Below are 20,636 nucleotides of genomic sequence, written 5' to 3' on the forward strand. Positions count from 1 at the left end.
TCGGACAAATAGAAAAATCCGTTGACAATTCATGTGAAAATAATGGCCTTCCACGTTGTATGAAAAAAGTCAGTCAACATTCGACATAATGAGAGATTATATCTGCTGACAAGGTCATTGTATCGACCATAGAATTTGCGAAATGTTGACTTTAAACGAGACTGTTGATATTTTTGTTTATCAACTTATTTGTAAATAGCTTGCCTCGTTTTAGAAATTGTTTGTATATACACTTGCTTCTTCAAGAAAACAAAAGAACTCGGAAATTTCATATCTTGTAATTTGTCATCAACAAAATTACTTTGTGAAAAATCACTCTGATTCTACACATAAGTACTCTTAAACAATATCAAAAGAATCCTGGAATTCGTCATTGACAACGTTTATGTAGTCTTCGGAGACCAGTTCTTCCAACGAACTGTTGGAATTTCGAAGGGCAGTAATTGTGTGCCTTTATTAGCCGACCTGTTCTTATTTTCCTATGGCGTAGAATTTTTTCAAAAACTTGATATATCCAAGTGAACTTGAAATAAAAGACACCACAGAGTCTGTCACATTTGTTTCATAGATGGATATCTTACTGACTATAAAGAATAAGGGAAGCTAATAACTTATTTGTATGACAAACAAGATGACTTAAGTTTTCCTATCGCTTCTATCGTCAACTTTTTTGTGTAAGGTCACTGCACATCCTTTAACCAAGAACACTCTATGGGTAGAGTATGAGCCTAACTGAGCCAAGGGAGAGAAAATATGCTCCGAATAAGGAACACAGAGAGGTTTTATAACTTTGTTCTTCGAGTGGAAAATTGATTCGAGATCACTGCACACCTGTTACCCACGGAAACTCTATGGGTGAAGGTTGAGACTGTCTGGGTCAAGGAGAGAGAAAAAGCTGACAAGCTTTTTCTTATTCAGAGATTTCTAACCTTGACTTTTAATCCAGAAAAATTGGTTCAAGGTCACTACACGCCCTCTACCCACAGAACCCCATGTTTGAAGTATTAGCCCAGGTGGGCCAAAGGGAGAGAATATATGTTCCGAACAAGGATTTTACATAGAGAGACCTTTAATCTAGAAAACTGTTCAAGGCCACTGCACACCCTCTACTCACGGGCTATCTATGGGTAAAGTTTGAGCCTGACTGGGACAAGGGGAGAGAAAAAGCTCCGGACAAACGAAATCAGACGGACAAATGGACAGGCGGGCGGAAAGACTGATCACTATAGGGTATACACAAATAGCGGTGCCCCAATTAACTTAAAATTCTAGAAATCATTGTGTGATCAAATTGCTGCATTTGGTTTATTGAACTGTTAGCATGTAATCCTCGTATCGATATCAATAGGTTAACGTTTATGAAAATATTTTACAGTTTCTGGAAGTTAATGAATATTTGTGAGACAGGATTCTTTTGAATAAGTTTTGAGGGTGAAAAATAGGCTCAAAATACGATCCTAATAAAACTAGCTTCCTTCCGGTTGTCACTTAATGAAATGGATTTCATATGATCGTTTGATCATACAGCTAGATTAAAATAAAAAAAAGTCTTGGGTATAATGTTATATATATATTTTTCAATCAAACATAAGGAATACATGGAAAACAAAAATAAAAAAAGAAAACCAACAAGAATGAACATATTTCCAGTACATAACATCTGTATAGGTGTTCATGGCTAAAATGCCCCATTCAATTCAGAACAAGATTTGTACTTGTACACATTTTCACTTACTAAGTGAGATCATTGAGTTATCAAACATTTTTCAATTTTTTCAAAGCTGTGATACTTCCAGTCATTCTTTTCTAGACGTCATAAAGATATCAATACAGCAAGATTTAAATAGATTAAAACAAAGCATATAATTTTAAGCATACATACACTTGGAAATAGCATATCTTGATCAACTTTTCAACTTTTTGTAAAAGAGAAAATACACATAAAAGTAAACTTCAAACACACACCATAAATTATTAAGTCATATATAATATTGCACAAATAATAATTATAATAATAAAACTTTTCTAATACATAAGAATGCAAGTTATACGGGTATACACAGTCGCAGCGAGGGTTCACTTTAAGGGAGCCGACTGGGGTTTTATTGTGTGAAAACTACTATAGAGAAACTCTTTAAGTTTATACCATATGTACCTTACAGTATACATGCCAAGTTTAGTGAACATCTACCGTCTGGTTATTTTTTAGGGACCATCTCAAAATACAGGTACATTTGCTATAGGATTATGTAGGAAAATACTATTTTTTCGCACTTCGGAGCAAAATATTCAAATGCTACCATAGAATTTTTGCTCAAATTATATTATTTGATTAGTAATACTATATTGTACATTTTTGGCAAGAAACACAAAATTCTACCGTCTGGTTTCCAGAGGGGGCATCTCAAAATGTCAAAAATCGTGATATTTTCCCGTTTTTATGGCGTACAACAAAACATGACGGATGCCACAGATTTACATAAAAAATAACAAAAATGATTGTGAGATTCTCAATTTTCTATGTTTAAAATTTCAAGAGCATCTATTTTATACTTTTTATTTTATGACATAATTAATGACCCTGCTTGTCGAACTTCGGTTATTCATAACGTCAAAAACACGCTATTACGACGTCTATCTACCCATCATTTGAAAAATCATTTGAAAATCACTTATTTAAAAACGTAATTAGATTTTTTAACCTTAGCTTTCCTAAATTTGTTAATTTTTATAAATTATGTAAAAATAGTTACTTTAAAAGAGTAAATACGCTTTATTTTACTATGCTGCGCGAAGTATTGCGTAATGAAAACTCCAGTCGGCCCCCTTAAGGAGATAAACAAAATATATTTCTATTGATAAAGGTAGGAAAATAGCTTTACAATGTTTTTATTTTAATATTTCATCTCTCCTCGGGTGCTAGTCTCTGTACTTCAGCCTCTTGTGGAATGACATTTTCTGCCATAGCCGTGTTATGTACTGGATGTACAACGTGCGTCAGTTGAGTACTGGATAAGGCACTGAGTTTACGTTCCCTAAATCGGAAAAAAAGTTGCGGACATTTGCGTTCAATGGACGCTCTTAAGAAATCCCGTAGCTTTGAAAAAGAAAATGAAAAATCTCATTATTTATCAATAAAAATCACATACGAAAAAACAAGTAATGAAACCTCAAGTTGTGGTCTTATGATTTGCAATCATCTTGACGCAGTGAGAGGTAGAAGTAATAAGTATCTCCCTAACATTTAGTCCAAATTGATCTAATTAAATACAAGGAGACATGATTAATGATTTAATAAACAAACACTGAAGGACAAGAACAAACCAGACAAATCATCATTGACACTATAATGAAACGGAGAATTTGTAAAACCCTTATTTGGTAAATTTGTCGTCATTTTGATCTCCATGTATTTATGTGAGGTCTTATGATCCCAGACACCTTTTGCTATTTTTCATTACAGCATCTTCTAGTCGATAAATTAACCTTTATTTTTGAGACAAATAATTTTTACTGTCTCATATAATCCATAACTAGGACCATTTAGATGACTTCTTCAGTTGCCTTTCTCACGCTAAGAAACAACTGATTCACATTTAGATCCTCCCTGCTGTAATTTGTCGTGTCCAAATGAATAGTGTCTCCAGGATCTTATATTTTGTTATCTTTCTGTCTGTCCTACTACGTTTATCGTTTTGCCTATCTATCTGTCCGCTTACAGTCACAAAATGCATTATGTAAATGCTTGCGATAAAAATAATCCCCCATGATTAAAATGGATGCTCATATCTCTATTGAAGGTCAATATAACTAAATCTACATTATACAATTTTAAAACATTTAAATCATTTTAACAATTCATTTTCCCTCCTACCTGAAATGAATTTATAAGGAAAGTATATTCCTGTTGATGACGTATAGGTTTTATTAAGAACTTTACTCAAACTCGTAATTGTAACTTGGAATAATCAAGCTAAATTATGTTGCTATCTATGGCCCATAGACGTCATATGACTTTGTATTAGCCAAGATGACTGAGTTATATGATGAAAAATATCTGATTGGAATCTAATTTCTGTAATAATACTAATTTGCAAGACATCTACCTAAAATGACTCTTGGGTTCTACACAACTGCAAATTTGAGAATTTAAGAATTTTAAAGAAATTTTATTTAGTCGCCTACCTGTTTACTGCAGAAAACCCATAAGATGGATACTAGAGAACCCTGAAAAAGAATAGTATGTTAGTCTTATTTTGTTCAAGCTATTGAAAACTTTTATTAAAAACATAAAAAATGTTCTTTTTTCTCGAATTTCATAGATAATCATCTAACAATTTGATTGGATCATACAAAACGCCAGCTAAAAATGTTTTAAAAACAGATCTCGACAGTAAATTTCTTGTACGTATTCTCATAATTGAAGTATCGGAATATATATGACTCTTTTATGTCATTTGATTAATTTGTGCACTGATTGTGACAGGATTTTCCATCATCTGAAATTTTACCTTAGCGCAGACTTCATGCGAAGCACTGCTATTCGCAAAGTTTTCGCGATAAAATTCTTAACTAAACCAATTACAAACACAAACACACACTCATGCCTTTCTTGAATCACTGATTTGATACAAAAATGGTATGATTTTGTAACAATTGACACAATTAGAATGTTTTCAATATATATTCAAGTACATATAACTAAAAAAACGAATCTACAGTAAATGACATCATTTTAAATAAACTGAAGTATTCTTAACGACATATTAGACCATGATAAAATAATTGAATATTTTATTTGCATACATTTTTCCAATGAAGGTAAATATATATAACGGTGGTTTCTGTACACCAAATGCTTCAATGTCTGAGAGCATTTTTCTGGAGAAATATGGCTCGTACCTATGTTGAAAAATAACTCAAAAACTCAATATACACAACATGACATAATACAATTTTGTCAAAGCCCAAAAAAACATCTTTTCTTGGTGTTTAGAGCTTCCTTAACTGTATGTCGCTGGTGTATACTGTAACGAAATAGTAGGACACACCACTTATTGCTTTACACGTATTAGCTTAAAATATCGAGAAAACTCTCTTAAACATTTCATTGTCAATTAATGCCATAAAGATTATATGTTCAACGTGATTTTAAGATTTTGCTACAGAATGATACCCGTGTTCTACGAACTATTGACTTAAAATTGAGGATTTCTGTTTGTTATCTCTAGCTAAGATGTTAGAAAGACAAAGTACAGAACTGATACCTGTAATCCTTCTACTACACTGTTGACAACGAAGCACCATGTTCCATCGAACACGTGGAGCACCCAAGCCAAAATGAAATGGAGTCCGAACAATGGAATGAGAAAGAACAGTGCACGGAGTGGTTTTCTGAAATTGAAAGGAATTAATTGAGCTAGTAGTATATAATTTTTTCACTTCATTATATTCTATCTTCAAAATATATTGTTTGAGTGATAATCAAATTGTAAAATAAATAAGTTAAATGATAACAACCCATTTTACAGTTTAGTTAGCTTTCAAGAAGAGAATTCTCTATCATGAAATATTTTGCGTCTTAATGAAAATATTTAACTTAAAAATTGTCAATCTTTGAATAATGTCATTAAACTTTGATACGCACACTCGGATGTATTTTTTAAAACGATATAATCGTAGCAAGTATGAACTTACGGCATGACAGTACAAAATGATGCACGGGTTTCATTCGTTTTCCGTTCTTTGATTACAATTGTCACCACTATTATTACCAGGAAAATAATGTTACACTGCAAATAAAACATACCATATACGTATAAGGAATATATCATGTTTGTGTTTGTGATTGACTTTAGTTTTTATCCAAAAATTCGGGTGTTTTATATTTCCAAGAACTTTACAAAAATAAATAAATAAATAAATAAATAAATAAATAAATAAATAAATAAATAAAAATAGTATAAAAGAAAAATAAAATTGAAAGCTTTAATTTTAGTGCGTTTACAGTTATCTAATCCTATTAGCTATTAAGTGCATAATTAATGATCGACAAAACGCAATGTTTTATCTAAATCTACTCAGTGTAATTTGATAAACAATGGATTTCAGAACACTTTTATAATTGGTTTTGATTTCAATATTTTACGTCTTCCAAAGGGCTGCCATAGGTTACACGCGGTTTTGGACTTGACAACAGAGTTCTCAATGACTTTTGTGATTAATTATCAATTTCACTGTTGATTTGTAACAGATTCAGAGCGCCCTACCCAAGCCTTTAATGTTTCAATTAGTTTGCCTGACATATAAAGATCCATTGCTGGGCCCAGCAAATGCCTACAAAGCCCCCATCTTTATTCCTCACAAAAATATCAACTGCTATAAAGGATTTACTTTAGACGTACTGTGCTACAGCATTTATTCTAGAAGTGGTGTAAATCAAATGTGGATTCTCAGAAACTCCAAAGAACTTTTAGAAATTTAAAATTACAATTTTTTTTCAAACGTTAATAAAATCACAACGTATTCTTTTGCTACACTTTATACAACCATTCCTCACGATAAATTAAAAACTGGGCTTTTTGATATCATATATATACAGCTGTTTCCTAAATAACAAAATAGAACTCGGAAATTTTCATATCTTGTGATTGGTTATCAACAAAATTACTTTGTTAAAAATCACTCTGATTCTACACACAAGTAATCTGAAGTTGATATTAAAAAGGATGCTGGAGTTCCTCAATGAATACAATTTATGTAGTCTTTGGAGACCAGTGGACCTTTTCACAAAAAATCTTACAACATATTTTTATCTTAAGTGAAAACTTATGATAAAAATCGTTTTCACAAAATTTCTTAAGAAAGTCCTAAGTGCAAAATCTGTCGTAACTTTACGAGAGCCCCAACCCACTCTTAAGTATTTTATAATAGATTTTATTGTCAAAATATAACCGCAAAAAACAAAATACACGTTACATTAAACTTTTTAAAGCAACTTCCAATAATATTTAAAATTTTTTTTTCACAATCATTGTCGAAAAATTAAATGAAATACACTTCAAAATATTTACGATGTAAGTTTCACTTAAGATTTTCGTATGACCTACTTTTACGTCAGACTTGCCATTGTGACGTCAGATTTTAAACTACCTTGCTTCACAAACGATTGCATTCGATATTTGTATTCAATAATGTTTGTTTTGCTGACAAATGTTGAAAACTAAGTTTTATTTTTATTTTCACACACTTATTTAAGGATTATAAAGCATATTGAAGTCGTTGCTAGGGATGAAGTCTGTCGTAAGTAAAATCTTAAGTTCAATCTGCTACGAATGCGTTCGTGAAAAGCACTTAAGATTTGTCGTAAGAGATTCTTAAGTTAAAATCCTATGCAAAAACTTAAGATTTTTTGTGAAAAGGGCTACAGGTCTTCCAACAAACTGTTGGAATTTCAATGGATACTTGTTTTGCTCCTTTGTTAGCCGACCTGTTCTTATATTCCTATGAAGCAGTTATTTTTAACAACTTTTAGATGAAATACATGTTGTGGTCTTCAACTCGACATTCAGATATATCAAAGATATTTTATCAATTAATAATAGTTATTTCCATTCATATGTCGACGCAATATACCCCAGTGAATTCGAAATATAATACACCACAGAGTCTCCCGCCTCTGTTTCTTATTTTGATTTTACTGACAAAAGACGATAAGAGATTACTAACAACTAAATTATATGACAAAGGAGATGACTTTAGTTTTCCATCGTCAACTTTTGTTATTTATGTAGTAATATTCCGCTATCACCTGCACATGGTGTTTTTATCTCCCATGTTCTTCGATACTTAAGAGCATGCTCTGAGTATGATCAATTTTTAAACCGAGGCATGCTACTGATGTTATAGGGATTTAAACAATCTCGTTTAAAGTCAACATTTTGTAAATTCTATGGTCGTTTTAAAGACTTTATTGGTAACTTAAACATATCATTGGATTGTATTTTGACTGACATATTTCGTATCAATTGTAAGGCCTTTGTTTGTACATTAAACATGACTACGGAATACTCCGTCTACCTGATCAGTACCTAGGGCTCACGGCGAGTGCGACTGACGGTTCGACAGGGGATGCTTACTCCTCTTAAGCACCTGATTCCACCTCTGGAATTTTCAGGGGTCCGTGGTTTTAGCCCTGTTTACAGATTTGTATTGTTTGTAGCTGTGTTTTGTGTTTTTTAGATCGATTACTGTTCGTTATCTTACCTATTTCATATATTGGAATTGGATGTTATTTACAGTACTTTTCTAGGTGACTGGATATATTATCATCAGCATGATTGATTACATGTATAACAATGTACGATCAATTTTGTTGTTTTTTACTTTATAGATAGATTCATTGATTGTATCACATCCGAGCCTTGTCGCCCAAGTCGGCTTAAAGGTTAGAATTTTGTTAATTTATAATTTGGACAGACTTACAAGTTTTATTTTTAACCTTGCAAAATTGATGAAAACATAATCGGTAAGAGAAAAATCACTCACCAATACAGATATGACATTTGGTCCTATAATTATAAATTCCAACCAAAGAACTGGATATATCCAGCACCTTTAAAAACGAAACAGCAGAATTGAAAGTTCAAGCAAACATATTGCTGTTTTTCTGCCATTTGAATACACATACACTAAAAAAGAATATAATATAATTATACTGATTAATATTATCACCCTAAATGAAATTTTTTATTTTTTTTTTGTTCACTTTTTTTTTTTTTTTTTTTTTTTGTGTAATATATCCTTTGCAACAGGTTATTGGATAAAACACTAGAATCTTGTGTCTAAATTGTTGTTTAAAAAATATGTATTCATTTAAAAGAGATAGGATGAGGGATTCATATTCAGTTGTATATCATGTATATATTTTTTTAAAATTATGATGAAGAAACATTCACATACTTATAATCATACTGACTGATAGCCGTCCTCAACGATGCGTAAATAGCAATAGGGATTAATGGAACTCCTAGAGTTTAAAAAAAAAGAAATGGATTAAAGGCATTTCATTGAATCATGGAGGACTTATCAATTCAAATATCAACAGAAGGATGTGACTTTCAGCTCATTTTTATTTCGAGACAATTATAATGTGAAATCAATCATATGTATGCACGTAATATGATTAAGTATAACGTACCCCACCCGATGAAATATATCCACATCAACCTTATTTCTTTTTGGAAACTCGGAAGCAATGGAATGAGAACATTGAGTCCTTCTACAAACATCCAGAAATAGGTGGCTGATCTAAGATACCTCTGTGTGATATGTAGAATCTTGCAAAAGGCCTTAGAAGTAAGAAAATATTAATGTGCTTATCATACATGTATATAGAATCATATAACTTCAAGTACTTAAGACAATTGCATGTATTATCAAAGTCGAATTCTTTGAACTTTTCCCTCTTGTAGAGAATATAAGCATCTGAAGATATATAGGTAAAGTACGATAAAAAAATAAAAACAAAATCAAAGCACCGTGCTTAGAGGTATGTCTTTCGTAAAAATAATGTGCTCTTTAAAATCTTTTAAAGAATTCAACTATCGTGTAATACTTATAAAATATATGAATACAGTCGAGGTTATGCAGGAATCTCTTCGAACCTCCGAATTATAGTATCGGGACATACAGACATCTTGAGGATAAATAACACAAACAATTTTTTTCCATCTAAAATTAAAATATATTTGCTTAAATAAGTACCTATCTCACAGAAGAAGTGATATCTGTTTAGTTAAACAACTTAATGTTTGGTGAATCCACATAATTTGGTGAAAAATGGGGGGAAAAAACTCTAGGGTTCCATAATAGAGTTATCTATCTTCGCCAAGGTTATGACTTCGTCAACCTGATGCTAGAAATTTGAAAAACTTCCTTCGATAAACTGAATCCACTAACATTGTGATTTAATTTCCCAAATAGAAAACACTTTTCTATATTTTTTCCCATTTAACTTTAATATATTTTTCAAAGCATTAACATGGGTGAAATCTAGGGATGGCAACGAATATTCGAACATTCGAATATTCATTCGATGAGTTGATTTCACTGAAATCAAATGAATAGTTTTTAATTTCTCTCTTTTAAACATTTATCTCCGATTTTAACAAATCTTCTATGCTGAAGGGATTTTAGTTTTAATATTTCATGAATTTTCTTGTCTATACTGGGGACAGAAACCTAGATAAAACAAGCCTCAGTAACAGAACACTTGGGTTTAAAACATCATTATTTTGTTATGGAGGTAATGAAAATAAGTCTGTTTAAACTTGTGATACGTGACTTAGGAATGAAACAATGGAAGATAAGAACAATATGAAGCCTTCTTCCATCTTTAACAATTTCTATTTGAATGTCTTAAAGATGATGAGTAGTGTTCTGTAATTGTCAAAGAAAACAGATGTGTGCAGCGTTAAAACATTACGAAAAGAAAGTAAGCCCAGTTAACAAATTTTATATGGTGGACTTTACGCTGTAGGAGTCGGTAGTCTCTATCTCAAATTTCCTTTAAGTTAAGGAGTTAAAAATATGTAATACGTTTGCCATTTCAAGCAGATTTAACTTGTATCTAATTTGCATTGACAAGCAACATGATAACAAAAATATGAGAGCTAATCTAATAAAGCTATTTAACCTTCCTACGCTTTTTCCATATCCTTGTAACACTACATCCAGACGAGTTGTGTAAAAAAAACCTTCGTTTCATGTAATTTAATGATTAATCATCTTATTAATGGTATCGGATGTAGAGAATTTACCGAATTTAAGTCTATTTGACTTGCTCCTTTGTGCAATTTGACAATGTGTTCTTTTGCAATAACTTCGTCCCAAATCAATGTTACAATGCTAACAAGTATCAAAGATAGCAGAAAATGCTGATGAATTCTGTACATTTTTCGAGTCCTTCTTCTTGACTCTGTGTTGCCTGGGCACCTATGAAAACAAAGATTGATTGATTGTAAGTCGCATTCATTCCAGAAGTTTTCACTCATGCCACCTGTTTAGGCGAAGTGCGACAAATGAAATATTGAAAAGAGTGTCTATGATATTTATTACCGTATATAATCGCCTATAAGTCGGTCCGTATTATAAGTCGGTTGTGTTTTTGAAGCTTATATTAGGAGGGCTGGGTGGTTGTGGCCATTTTCAGACTATATTGGTCTCCTTTAGAAGAAGAGTCCCATATAAAGATATACAAAAATGATCAAATTTTAAAACTAAAATGTTTGAAATTTTTGTTTGCCAAATGATAGTTGACAGCTTAAGATATCATATCTAAAAAATTAAGTTATATCTGATGGTTAATTTGTTGACCCCCCAGCCTCCTTAAAGGGATTGACCATCTAAAATACCAATCTTTTTATAACTTGCCTCGGACAAGGAGTTTTAGTCCAAAATTCTACTCCCCAAAAAACCGACTTATAGTATATACGGTATGCATCTCTTTTAAAGAAAAAATTGAAAATAGTAGTGAGACTTTTTGTGACTCTCTGTCTTCAAAGGTTTTATAAGTACGAGTTAGCTAAGCAACTAACATTGTGAAATGTAATTTAGCATATTCATATATATTCTTACCTGAAAAGAGTTAGAATTGCTATGGCAGGCAATGTGATTGCTAAGCTAATGAGGTTTGTAACCAGGGTAACCATTATGTGCTCTTCTAAGAATTCTGCTCCGAGTATCTTATATAGTAAATTAATCTTTAAATAAACACTTACCATAAGAAACATTTTTTCCAAAAATAAATATAACATTTACAATAAGTAGATGTTAACGTTAAAATATAATCATATTTTACGATTGCAAAAACATTTGTCATTAATGTTGCAAACTGAATTGACGTGCACTTATTTTTTAAATGCTTACCTTTTTAGGTACTTTGCAAGTTTTGTATACAAGAAGTGTTCCATTTTCAATAACACGCTCTTTCCATTTCCCGCTAGGCAAACACACAGTTGAGAATGTTTCTAAAATAAGATAATTTGAAGTTATCTGAGTAAGCATATTTCCTTTCCATTTTAAATTATTAGTTAGGCATGTATCTTACAATTCCCTGAACAAAAGCCAATTCAACAGGAAAAGAATATAATTTTTTTTTTCAAAAATGCTTGGGCTTTTCAAATATAACATATATTTCAAATTCACATATGAATGATTTCTGAATAAAACGTGTTGAAGAATAAATATTAATATTAGAGTTCTAAAAGTAATATTTCCATTTCTATTTGTTCTCTCTGTGATAACTCTTTGAAAGTTAGGAGAGTTGATTTCTTGATCATTCTAACGGAATGCAAATTTCGCCAAGCGAAAGGTCAGGAGCTAAGAAGGCCTAATATGCATGTAATTCTCGTGCGGATATCTTTGTGTCTGACTCTAAAGAGGCCTAATATGCATGTAATTCTCGTGCGGCTGTCTTTGTGTTTGACGTCAGTGAGCGGGGACTATTGAAATTGACATGTGAGGCCTTGTATAATTTAAATCTATTAGTCTACAATTTTAAAATCTAAATTTACAATTTTATTTCACAATGAAATGGAAATATAAGGAATCACTGTCAAGTTAGTAGAGTATGCCAGGGACATCAACGATAGTTGGAAACGTGGGATAATTTATGCATAACGGGCTTCGCCCGTTATGCAAATTATCCCACGTTTCCAACTATCGTTGATGCCCTGGCATACTCTACTAACTAGACAGTGATTCCTTACATCATGCCAACAAGTGTCTACTATATGTGCTTTTCTTTCCAGGTCTCTTCGAAATGAGGTAAGATCTCTGAATGATAAGGAAGATTAAATTCACAGATAAGGTATATCTTGATTTTTGTGTAAAACAGAAGCAAATCATGAAAGATTTATAATTATTCTTCTTGGCGAATTTAGACTTAGGATTAGCCATTCCTCACTTAACTCCTGAATTTACCTTGAGAAATAGATTCGTGAACGCTTTCAAAGTACATGTACATTTCTTGTTAAACGTATTTCTAATTAACTTTACACATTGACTACTGGATGTCAAGTTCCGAGATCAACAATTTTTTAAACAATATAATGCTTCTATGTTATTTTGGAAGATATCGGGTACGACATTGCATTAAAAATGCATTAGCGGGTAAAGTTAATTTTTTTTCTGCAAGGATTTCGACCGTTATACACCGTACAACAAAACGAAAAAGGCATTTAATTGTTAATACATTGTTGAAAATACTTAAATAAATAAAACAAAATTCTTATGAAATACATATTCTTTAAAAAAAAACTGATCTAGCTAGTTAAGAATTAAATTGTATTTATTTCTCCGGATAGACAGCGATATGGTTTTCATTAGGAACATAGATGAAAATATTCAGCGAATGAAATATTAAGCTTCAACGACGTTTTTTTTTTTTCAATTAACACTAGTTACTTCCATTCATATGTCGATTCGATATATAGCAGGGAACTCGAAATGAAAGATACCACAGAGTCTGCAACACCTGTTTCATATTTGGATGTTTTACTAACTATAGACATTAAGGGCCAACTAACAACTAAATTGTATGGCAAAGGAGATGACTTCAGCTTTTCCATCGTCAACTTTCTTTATCTATTTAGTAATATTCCGCTATCACCTGTATATTGTGTTAACGTCTCCCAAGTTATTCGATATTCAAGAGCATGCTTTGAGTACGAACAATTTTTAAACCGAGGCAGACTTCTGACAGATATTACAGAGATTTGAACGACCTCATTTACAGTCAGCATTTCGTAAATTCTATGGTCGTTATAATGACCTTGTTAGCAAATATAACCTATTATTGGGTCGTATTTTGGCTTACTTGTCTCGTATCAATTGTTAGGCCTTTGTTTTTATACTTAATTTGACTACGGAATATTCCGTCTACCTAATCAATACACAGGGCTCACTGTGGGTGTAACAGGTCGCTGGGATGCTTACTCCTCCTAGGCACCTGATCTCACCTCTGAATTTCTGGGTATCCGTGTTTTATGCCCTGTTCACAGATTTGTATTTGTAAATTTTTAAGATCGATCACTGTTCGTTATCTTCACCTTTTTCACTATAGTGTTGATTAGTGGAAAACATATTTATGAAAGTCACGTCTCAAGTTTTAGATGTTAACTTTTTCGATTGTCAGGTTGGTTTTTTGAAAATGGAATTTAAATAAAATAAATGAACAATTCCCAAACAACGTATTTAAAATTGTCAATTTATGGATATATTGTTTGTCAATTTTAAGAAAACTCCTTACTATTTCTTATGAAATTTCTTTTAAGCTTGCAAAGTAATACTGGAAATCAACATATTTCCGATAAAATGTGTGTGTGTGTGAGGGTGTGTGTGTGTGTGTGTTAGATTTTGCTCTACTTGTCATTCTTACATATTCAAAGCGAAGTCTACTTGCCAACAATTTCATTACAAAGAAGTCCATCTATTCTACTCATTTTGTGTCAAGGCATAACTTTGAAATGGAAAACATTAGCAGAAAGATTCATTATAGTCGGAGAGTGTCATAATTCAAAACCAAGGCATAAGGGACAAGTCCTAAGTCACAGTGTCTCAAATGTAAAATTATAATAGTTCAGACCGTAATTTTGAATTAGAAACGTAAAAATTATTTTTATTCCTGACAGGAGGATGTTTTCTGAACCCTGAGTCAATGTATTCTGACAAGGTCACATGATTTACATATACGAGGGGTTATCAAAAAGTTCGTGGACTGATGCGATAAAATTAATACTATGTAGTCTGTGCTTATAAAATTTATGAAAATCATAAATTAACAAAAGTTTAAGAAATGTTGAACATTTTAGCTTAATAAGTTGATAATTTGCCAAATTATTCTAAATTAAAAAAGACATTGTGTAATCATCCGGCGCAGTCGCCGTTTAGTTTCATGACGTCCGACAACGTCATTGTTTCTCATTGTTTCTCAATGTCCACTCCGTCTACCTTATACACTTATCTTGATGTAATTACCTGGAGTTAAGTAAGGACTTTAGTCCGTCTTGTTTATGTGACTTTACAATGTCATGAACAGCTGCTTTCATTGCATATAATATTGTAAATGTATCTATATATAAAGAAAGATCCTCACTTGATTATGTCAGAATACTTAGCTTGTTGGAGTTCAACTTTTACCAAACATGATCAACGTCACTTTTCGACGTGACTGATTTTTGACACCCTGACTACAAATTGACTTTAACTGTGCATCTTTCAACTCTCTAAATCTTTTTGGGTATTTAAAACGAGTACTCTGGGTGTATCTTATTTTTCTGTAGCCGATTTAAACATTCTCTAGGTCTATACCAGTTTTTCCAGGTGCGAAACTGTAAAGAATGTTGGAAACAGAAACCCCTCCCCCTTTTTGACGCCATTTTCAAGTCCTTAATTGTTTGGATACTCCATATAAAATTTACGATAAAATTTCATAGAATTTACAGAATGGGGTAAAAATTGAAAAATTTTACGGAACAATTGTGTTGTATCATATGCCTGAATTAACCGGATTTTTGGAGGACAAATGCTCATATCAAATGAGTTTTTCTCAGTTACACTCAGGTAGAAAAAACGTCATATTTGAGGTTGCACCGCTTGGACATACCATTGCTTACAAAAACATTTACAATTTATTAAAAAAATATATTATATGATTTACGTTTTATTCTATAGATAGAAAAGATGATGGTAGCTAGATGTATTAAAATTCATTGGTGTATTTAAAGCGGTTTTAATTTTATGGCGCTAGTCCACGAACTTTTTGATAACCCCTCGTAGTAATAAAGGTCATAGCAATTATGCAGAAATTGCCAAAATTGGTCTAAATCATGCTTCTGAAGAGATGATGTCGATCATGATAAAATACACTTGAGAGAAGTTTAAGATTACATAAAATGGCAATGTAATATTTTTGTAATATATAAGGGTCTTTTTTTTTTCAAATATGCATTAGTACCGAGAAGGCACAGTTTGTATCAAAGTACTGTATTGTAGTACGAAAATTGTACGAAATGAGGTAATCATTCTAAAGACTATCAGCTTTCAAGGAAAAATGTAAAGTATTCAAAGATTTTACTTTGAATCTTGGTAAACCTTTTCAACATATCTTTAAAGAAATTAAATCGTTGCTATCAAGCTTTTACGAAAATAAAGATGCAGTCGATAAATTTTGTTTGATATATATGTTATTCTATCAGGAATATTGCTTTACTGTACATAAATATTACACTGATTTGTAAAAATAGCGAGCATTTTTACAGCTGTTATGTTGTCTGATAGAGAACATGTGGTGTATAATATGATCGTGTTACCGATCAACCAAATGGTTTTTTATTGGCCCTTTTGAATGTAAAGAAGCATAGAACAAATAAATTCTTGCAAATTAAGGTAAAAGCTTTCACGGCATAATTTTTCCCCAGCTCATTAGTGAGGGGGTCGCACAATTCTTAGTACTTGCGCTAACTGCACATTGCGATTCAATTCCATTGCCTGATACTATGATAATTTTCAATAAATCAATCAACTTTACATTCAATTTGGAAATAATAAAAAATGTATTGTTTATAATATATAATTTGAAACGGTGATTACCTTCTCTTTTTTTCTATTTTTTCAATGATTTGTTTTTGGTTAACGTAGTGTTCAAAAAGAGGTTAAACGAACAGTATGATTTTTAAAATAGAAATTTTAATATACCACAAGATCCCGGAGTATAGGTATCAGTTGAATAGGTTTCTGAGAAAAAAATCCCCACCGGAGATAGATTAATCTACTAATACAATAAGTTGAAAACATGATCCTTTTAGCCTTCTCTTCTCTGTATTCTAAGATTTATTTCAAGTTTTGATGCTAAATGAAATATATGAACGAACAGTATTCAAGCTCAAAAGTCCATTAAACTATACAAAATAGGAGCAGAGCAAACACGGCCCTCCAAAACATCAGAGGTGGGATGAGGTGCCATGGAGGAGTGAGCATCCCCTGCCGACCGGTCACACCTGCCGTGTACTCCTTGTCATGATCGGGAAATAACGGAAAAATCCGTCGAGAATTCAGTGTGTAAATAATGGTCTAACAATTAGTATGAAAAACGTCAGTCAGCATTTGACTCAATGATAAATTGTAGTTGCTGACAAGGTCATTAATATATTCATAAATTCGAAACATGAAAACTTAAACAAGTCTTGCAGATAATTGCACAAAAACCCGATCTTCTGCCATATATTATCCACATAATTTAGATATGAGGTGCTAATATGTTTGAGAATTAAAAGTTTTGTCGGTGTACAATGTTATCCTTTTTCTGTTTTTACAAGATCTGTTATATTTTATTGAATTTGGGAGAAACACTTATTAGTTTTTCAAGAAAGATCTGGTGGAAGTACCCTGCAAGATATTTTTCTCCCAGGTTTTGTATCAGAGTATGTTACCAAACAAATGAACAGAAAAATAAATGAGAAAAAATCACATATTTTTCACAAGAGACCAATGGGTTTTGACGGTCATCTGAATATCATGATTTCTCAAGCTATGTCCACTTTGACCCCACCCACTGCAACTCTGCATAAGGAGAAATGGTGTTCATTCTTCTCATTTACATATCGGCCATATTGGAGCTATAATAGCGACAGATTTCATAAAGGTTTATATAGAGAACGAACAAAAACCCGCAGATTTTTATATATTAACTATTTCGGATAAAGTTCTTCCGCCGATGTTCAGATTTTTTTAATCTTCTACCGGAAATGACAATATTGTTGATGCCAAAGTGAAAGTTGCGACCGCCGTTTTGATTTGAAATTCCGAAGCGAGAGTATAATGTTTTAATGAAGGAAAGAGCACAAAATTGGTGTCTTTATCATTTTTGGTGATTAAATGTAAGTGTTTATTGCAAGTTGACAGAGTTCTTCCGCCGATCAATAGGTGCAGACGAATGCCTATTTTTATAAAATACAGATGATTAATCATTTCATGAAGAGTTACGACCGCCTTTTTAATTTGAAAGAGGCAATTTCTTGCATCAGTGTGACCTACTTATTACCAAAACTGTGCTTGCAGGCTTTAATATAAAAATTTAAAGAAATGGAATATTTCGAGTTTATGCAGGATCTTATGACTATTAATGAGAAGTAAATCACGTGGGAGCAACCTCATGAAAAAAACTGTACATCATTTCTCCATATGGGACTTATGTGACTTAACTGTATGGTGAGGAAGATTTGGAGTAAAGAAGATCCTAAAGGTACTCTGTATAATAAATTTCAATATACCGGTATATATTTGACTAACTCCTGAACTCGGAAGGCATGAATTTTATAAATTTGTATATTGTTTTTTATATTGTTCGCTGCACATTATAATCATGTAAATAATTTGCCCACTGGATGTCCATGAGTAAATGAAGAAGATTATCAAAAATGTTATGATTTTCAATAAAAGAACAACTTAGTCCCTTCCTGGGGCCAAGGGCGTTGAATTTTGATAGAAGGCTAAAAGTAAATTATCATCATGCAAACAGTTTGTCTAAAAGATGTCCAGGAGTAAAGAAGAGAGGTTTTCAAATATGTAATGTATTTTCAATATATGTCCAGCTAAGCCTCATCCTAGAGCTAGAACTATGTGTCATGAATTTCACAATTTTATAGAATGTTTAGTGTTTATTGTAATCATGGAAACAACTTTTTCCTAAATTTCCATGAGTAGAAAAGAGGATTTTCAAAGATGCGATGTATTTTCAATGAAGGAATAATTTTAAACCCCAACCTTGGGCTACACACTGGACCAAATACCATGAATTTAACAGTTTTAATAGGGGATTCATATTGATGATAATAATGCAACCAGTTCCCCAACACAATTAATGCAACACAGTTGCTAGACGTCGATGAGTACAGGGAAAATAATCAAGGTTGTAAGAGCCTGAACCATATGCACAGGGGCCATGATTTTCAAAATTTTGATAGAGGGCCAAGTGTTTACTAGTATTATAATCATGGAGATTGCTTGCTTAATGTCCATGAGTAAAGAGGAAGATTTTCAAAGTTTCAAAATCACAGTTTGTCTTCCTATGATCCCTTACATACTTTATATAAAATTAAAGACGATTGTAGGTGTATTCAGTAAGAGGTAAAAAATATTCAACTGTAAATGGGCAACAAGGGATAAAGCCCAATGACAATAGCTTTAGATCACCCGAGCGACTTGCATGCCCTTCTAATTTTATCACTATTTTAGATATGAACATCTCCAGCAGAAAAAAACGACATATTTTTTCTGAATTGACACACTCTAAAATGGCCTGAGGTGCAACACTGGTGTACAACTTCGTTTAGTTTACTTTCATAATCTGAGGCTAAATATGGGACAAGGCCATTAAAGTATGGTTGGGTTTTAAAGTGTATGCCAGAAACTTAATGAATAAACGAAATGCTCGACTCTTGTTATCAACCCCATTAACAAATTGATGATTCCCGTTCATAATTCAGGGAAAACAAGAGAAATAAGTTGATGAAAAATATTGAATAATTAAAACGATAAAATAGCGAATCAGTCATAGGATCGACAAATAAATGTAACTTAGCCTCCATTGAACATCTGTTTTTCTCATAAAAACAGGATGTATATTTATAACGGTATCAATATGCAACCAACAAAAATAGATATTAGAAATAAACTCACTTGAATCATCCGTAGGAATATAATAAGATGGACACTGTAGGTCGAGAACAGTTCCATTTGGAGTTGCATCGAGACAAGATACACCGTCCCATGTAATTTTGCAATAAAATTCTTGATCTGTTTCTGACAATTCAGCTGCTTTTTGTCTTTTGCAACAATCTCTGGCTGCACGTGAACACGAAATCCATCTCTGACATTCGTTTTCACTCAATCCAGTACACACCATAGCTACGTTTGTTGCGTTGTAAATGTCGGGCACAATGGAATATCCTTCCGGAAAATCTCCATTGAGGTTATTTGCGACAAATCTGTAGTCGTTTGCTTTAAAGACTGGGTCCCAAAGAACTACCGATTTATCACCAAAGAACATTTCCAGAAGTCGATGGCAAAACAGAGCCGTTGTGATATTGTATGTTAATTCATTACTTTGAAGACAGGACGGCAACATTGTCTGTGTCGTTATACTCTAATCCAAAAGTCCTTAAATGAGACGATATTATTCATACTCAATTATAAGAGTACATTCTCATGAACTTCGGTACAAGCTTTCTATAATAAAAAGGGAATTAATTCCATTTCCAGGTACATACAAATAATCATATGCTCCGTTAGCACGTTAGCAAGCGTTATCCTAATAACAAAGGCGTGATATAGTATTTCGGACAATTTAATTTCTCGTGTGAACACAATAATATTTTTGTTCATTACTGTAGTGTTTATGTTTTTCGAGTGGAGGTAAACAGCCTGATCATCCGGTGTCGTGAAATGTCTTTTGTTGATCTATTGTGGAGACTATTCTTACGTACTAGAATAAGATGAAGAACCAATCTTACTTAATGGCATCAAGACAAAACAAGTGATAAGGAGCAAATTCTTTGAAATGCTCAATTTTGGAA

General features: G+C 32.3%; 1 protein-coding gene across 1 annotated transcript; it reads right to left on the minus strand.

Moving 5' to 3' along the window:
* Positions 1-1,557: 1,557 nt before the first annotated feature.
* On the minus strand, positions 1,558-20,432 carry LOC133182391 (calcitonin gene-related peptide type 1 receptor-like). Its single transcript, XM_061317222.1, has 11 exons — positions 19,741-20,432; positions 11,929-12,029; positions 11,638-11,744; positions 10,821-10,995; positions 9,200-9,350; positions 8,962-9,028; positions 8,548-8,614; positions 5,698-5,792; positions 5,268-5,394; positions 4,186-4,227; positions 1,558-3,097 (listed from the first exon to the last, which is right to left on the minus strand). The coding sequence occupies exons 1-11, from the start codon at positions 20,186-20,188 to the stop codon at positions 2,903-2,905; spliced, it is 1,575 nt and encodes a 524-aa protein (XP_061173206.1). The 5' UTR covers positions 20,189-20,432; the 3' UTR covers positions 1,558-2,902.
* Between the last annotated feature and the right edge of the window lie 204 nt (positions 20,433-20,636).

The sequence above is a fragment of the Saccostrea echinata genome, unplaced genomic scaffold (assembly GCF_033153115.1).
Source record: "Saccostrea echinata isolate AGI-Se365-2 ecotype Australia unplaced genomic scaffold, CSIRO_AGI_Sech_v1 ptg000009l, whole genome shotgun sequence".
In the NCBI taxonomy this organism is placed as follows: domain Eukaryota; kingdom Metazoa; phylum Mollusca; class Bivalvia; order Ostreida; family Ostreidae; genus Saccostrea; species Saccostrea echinata.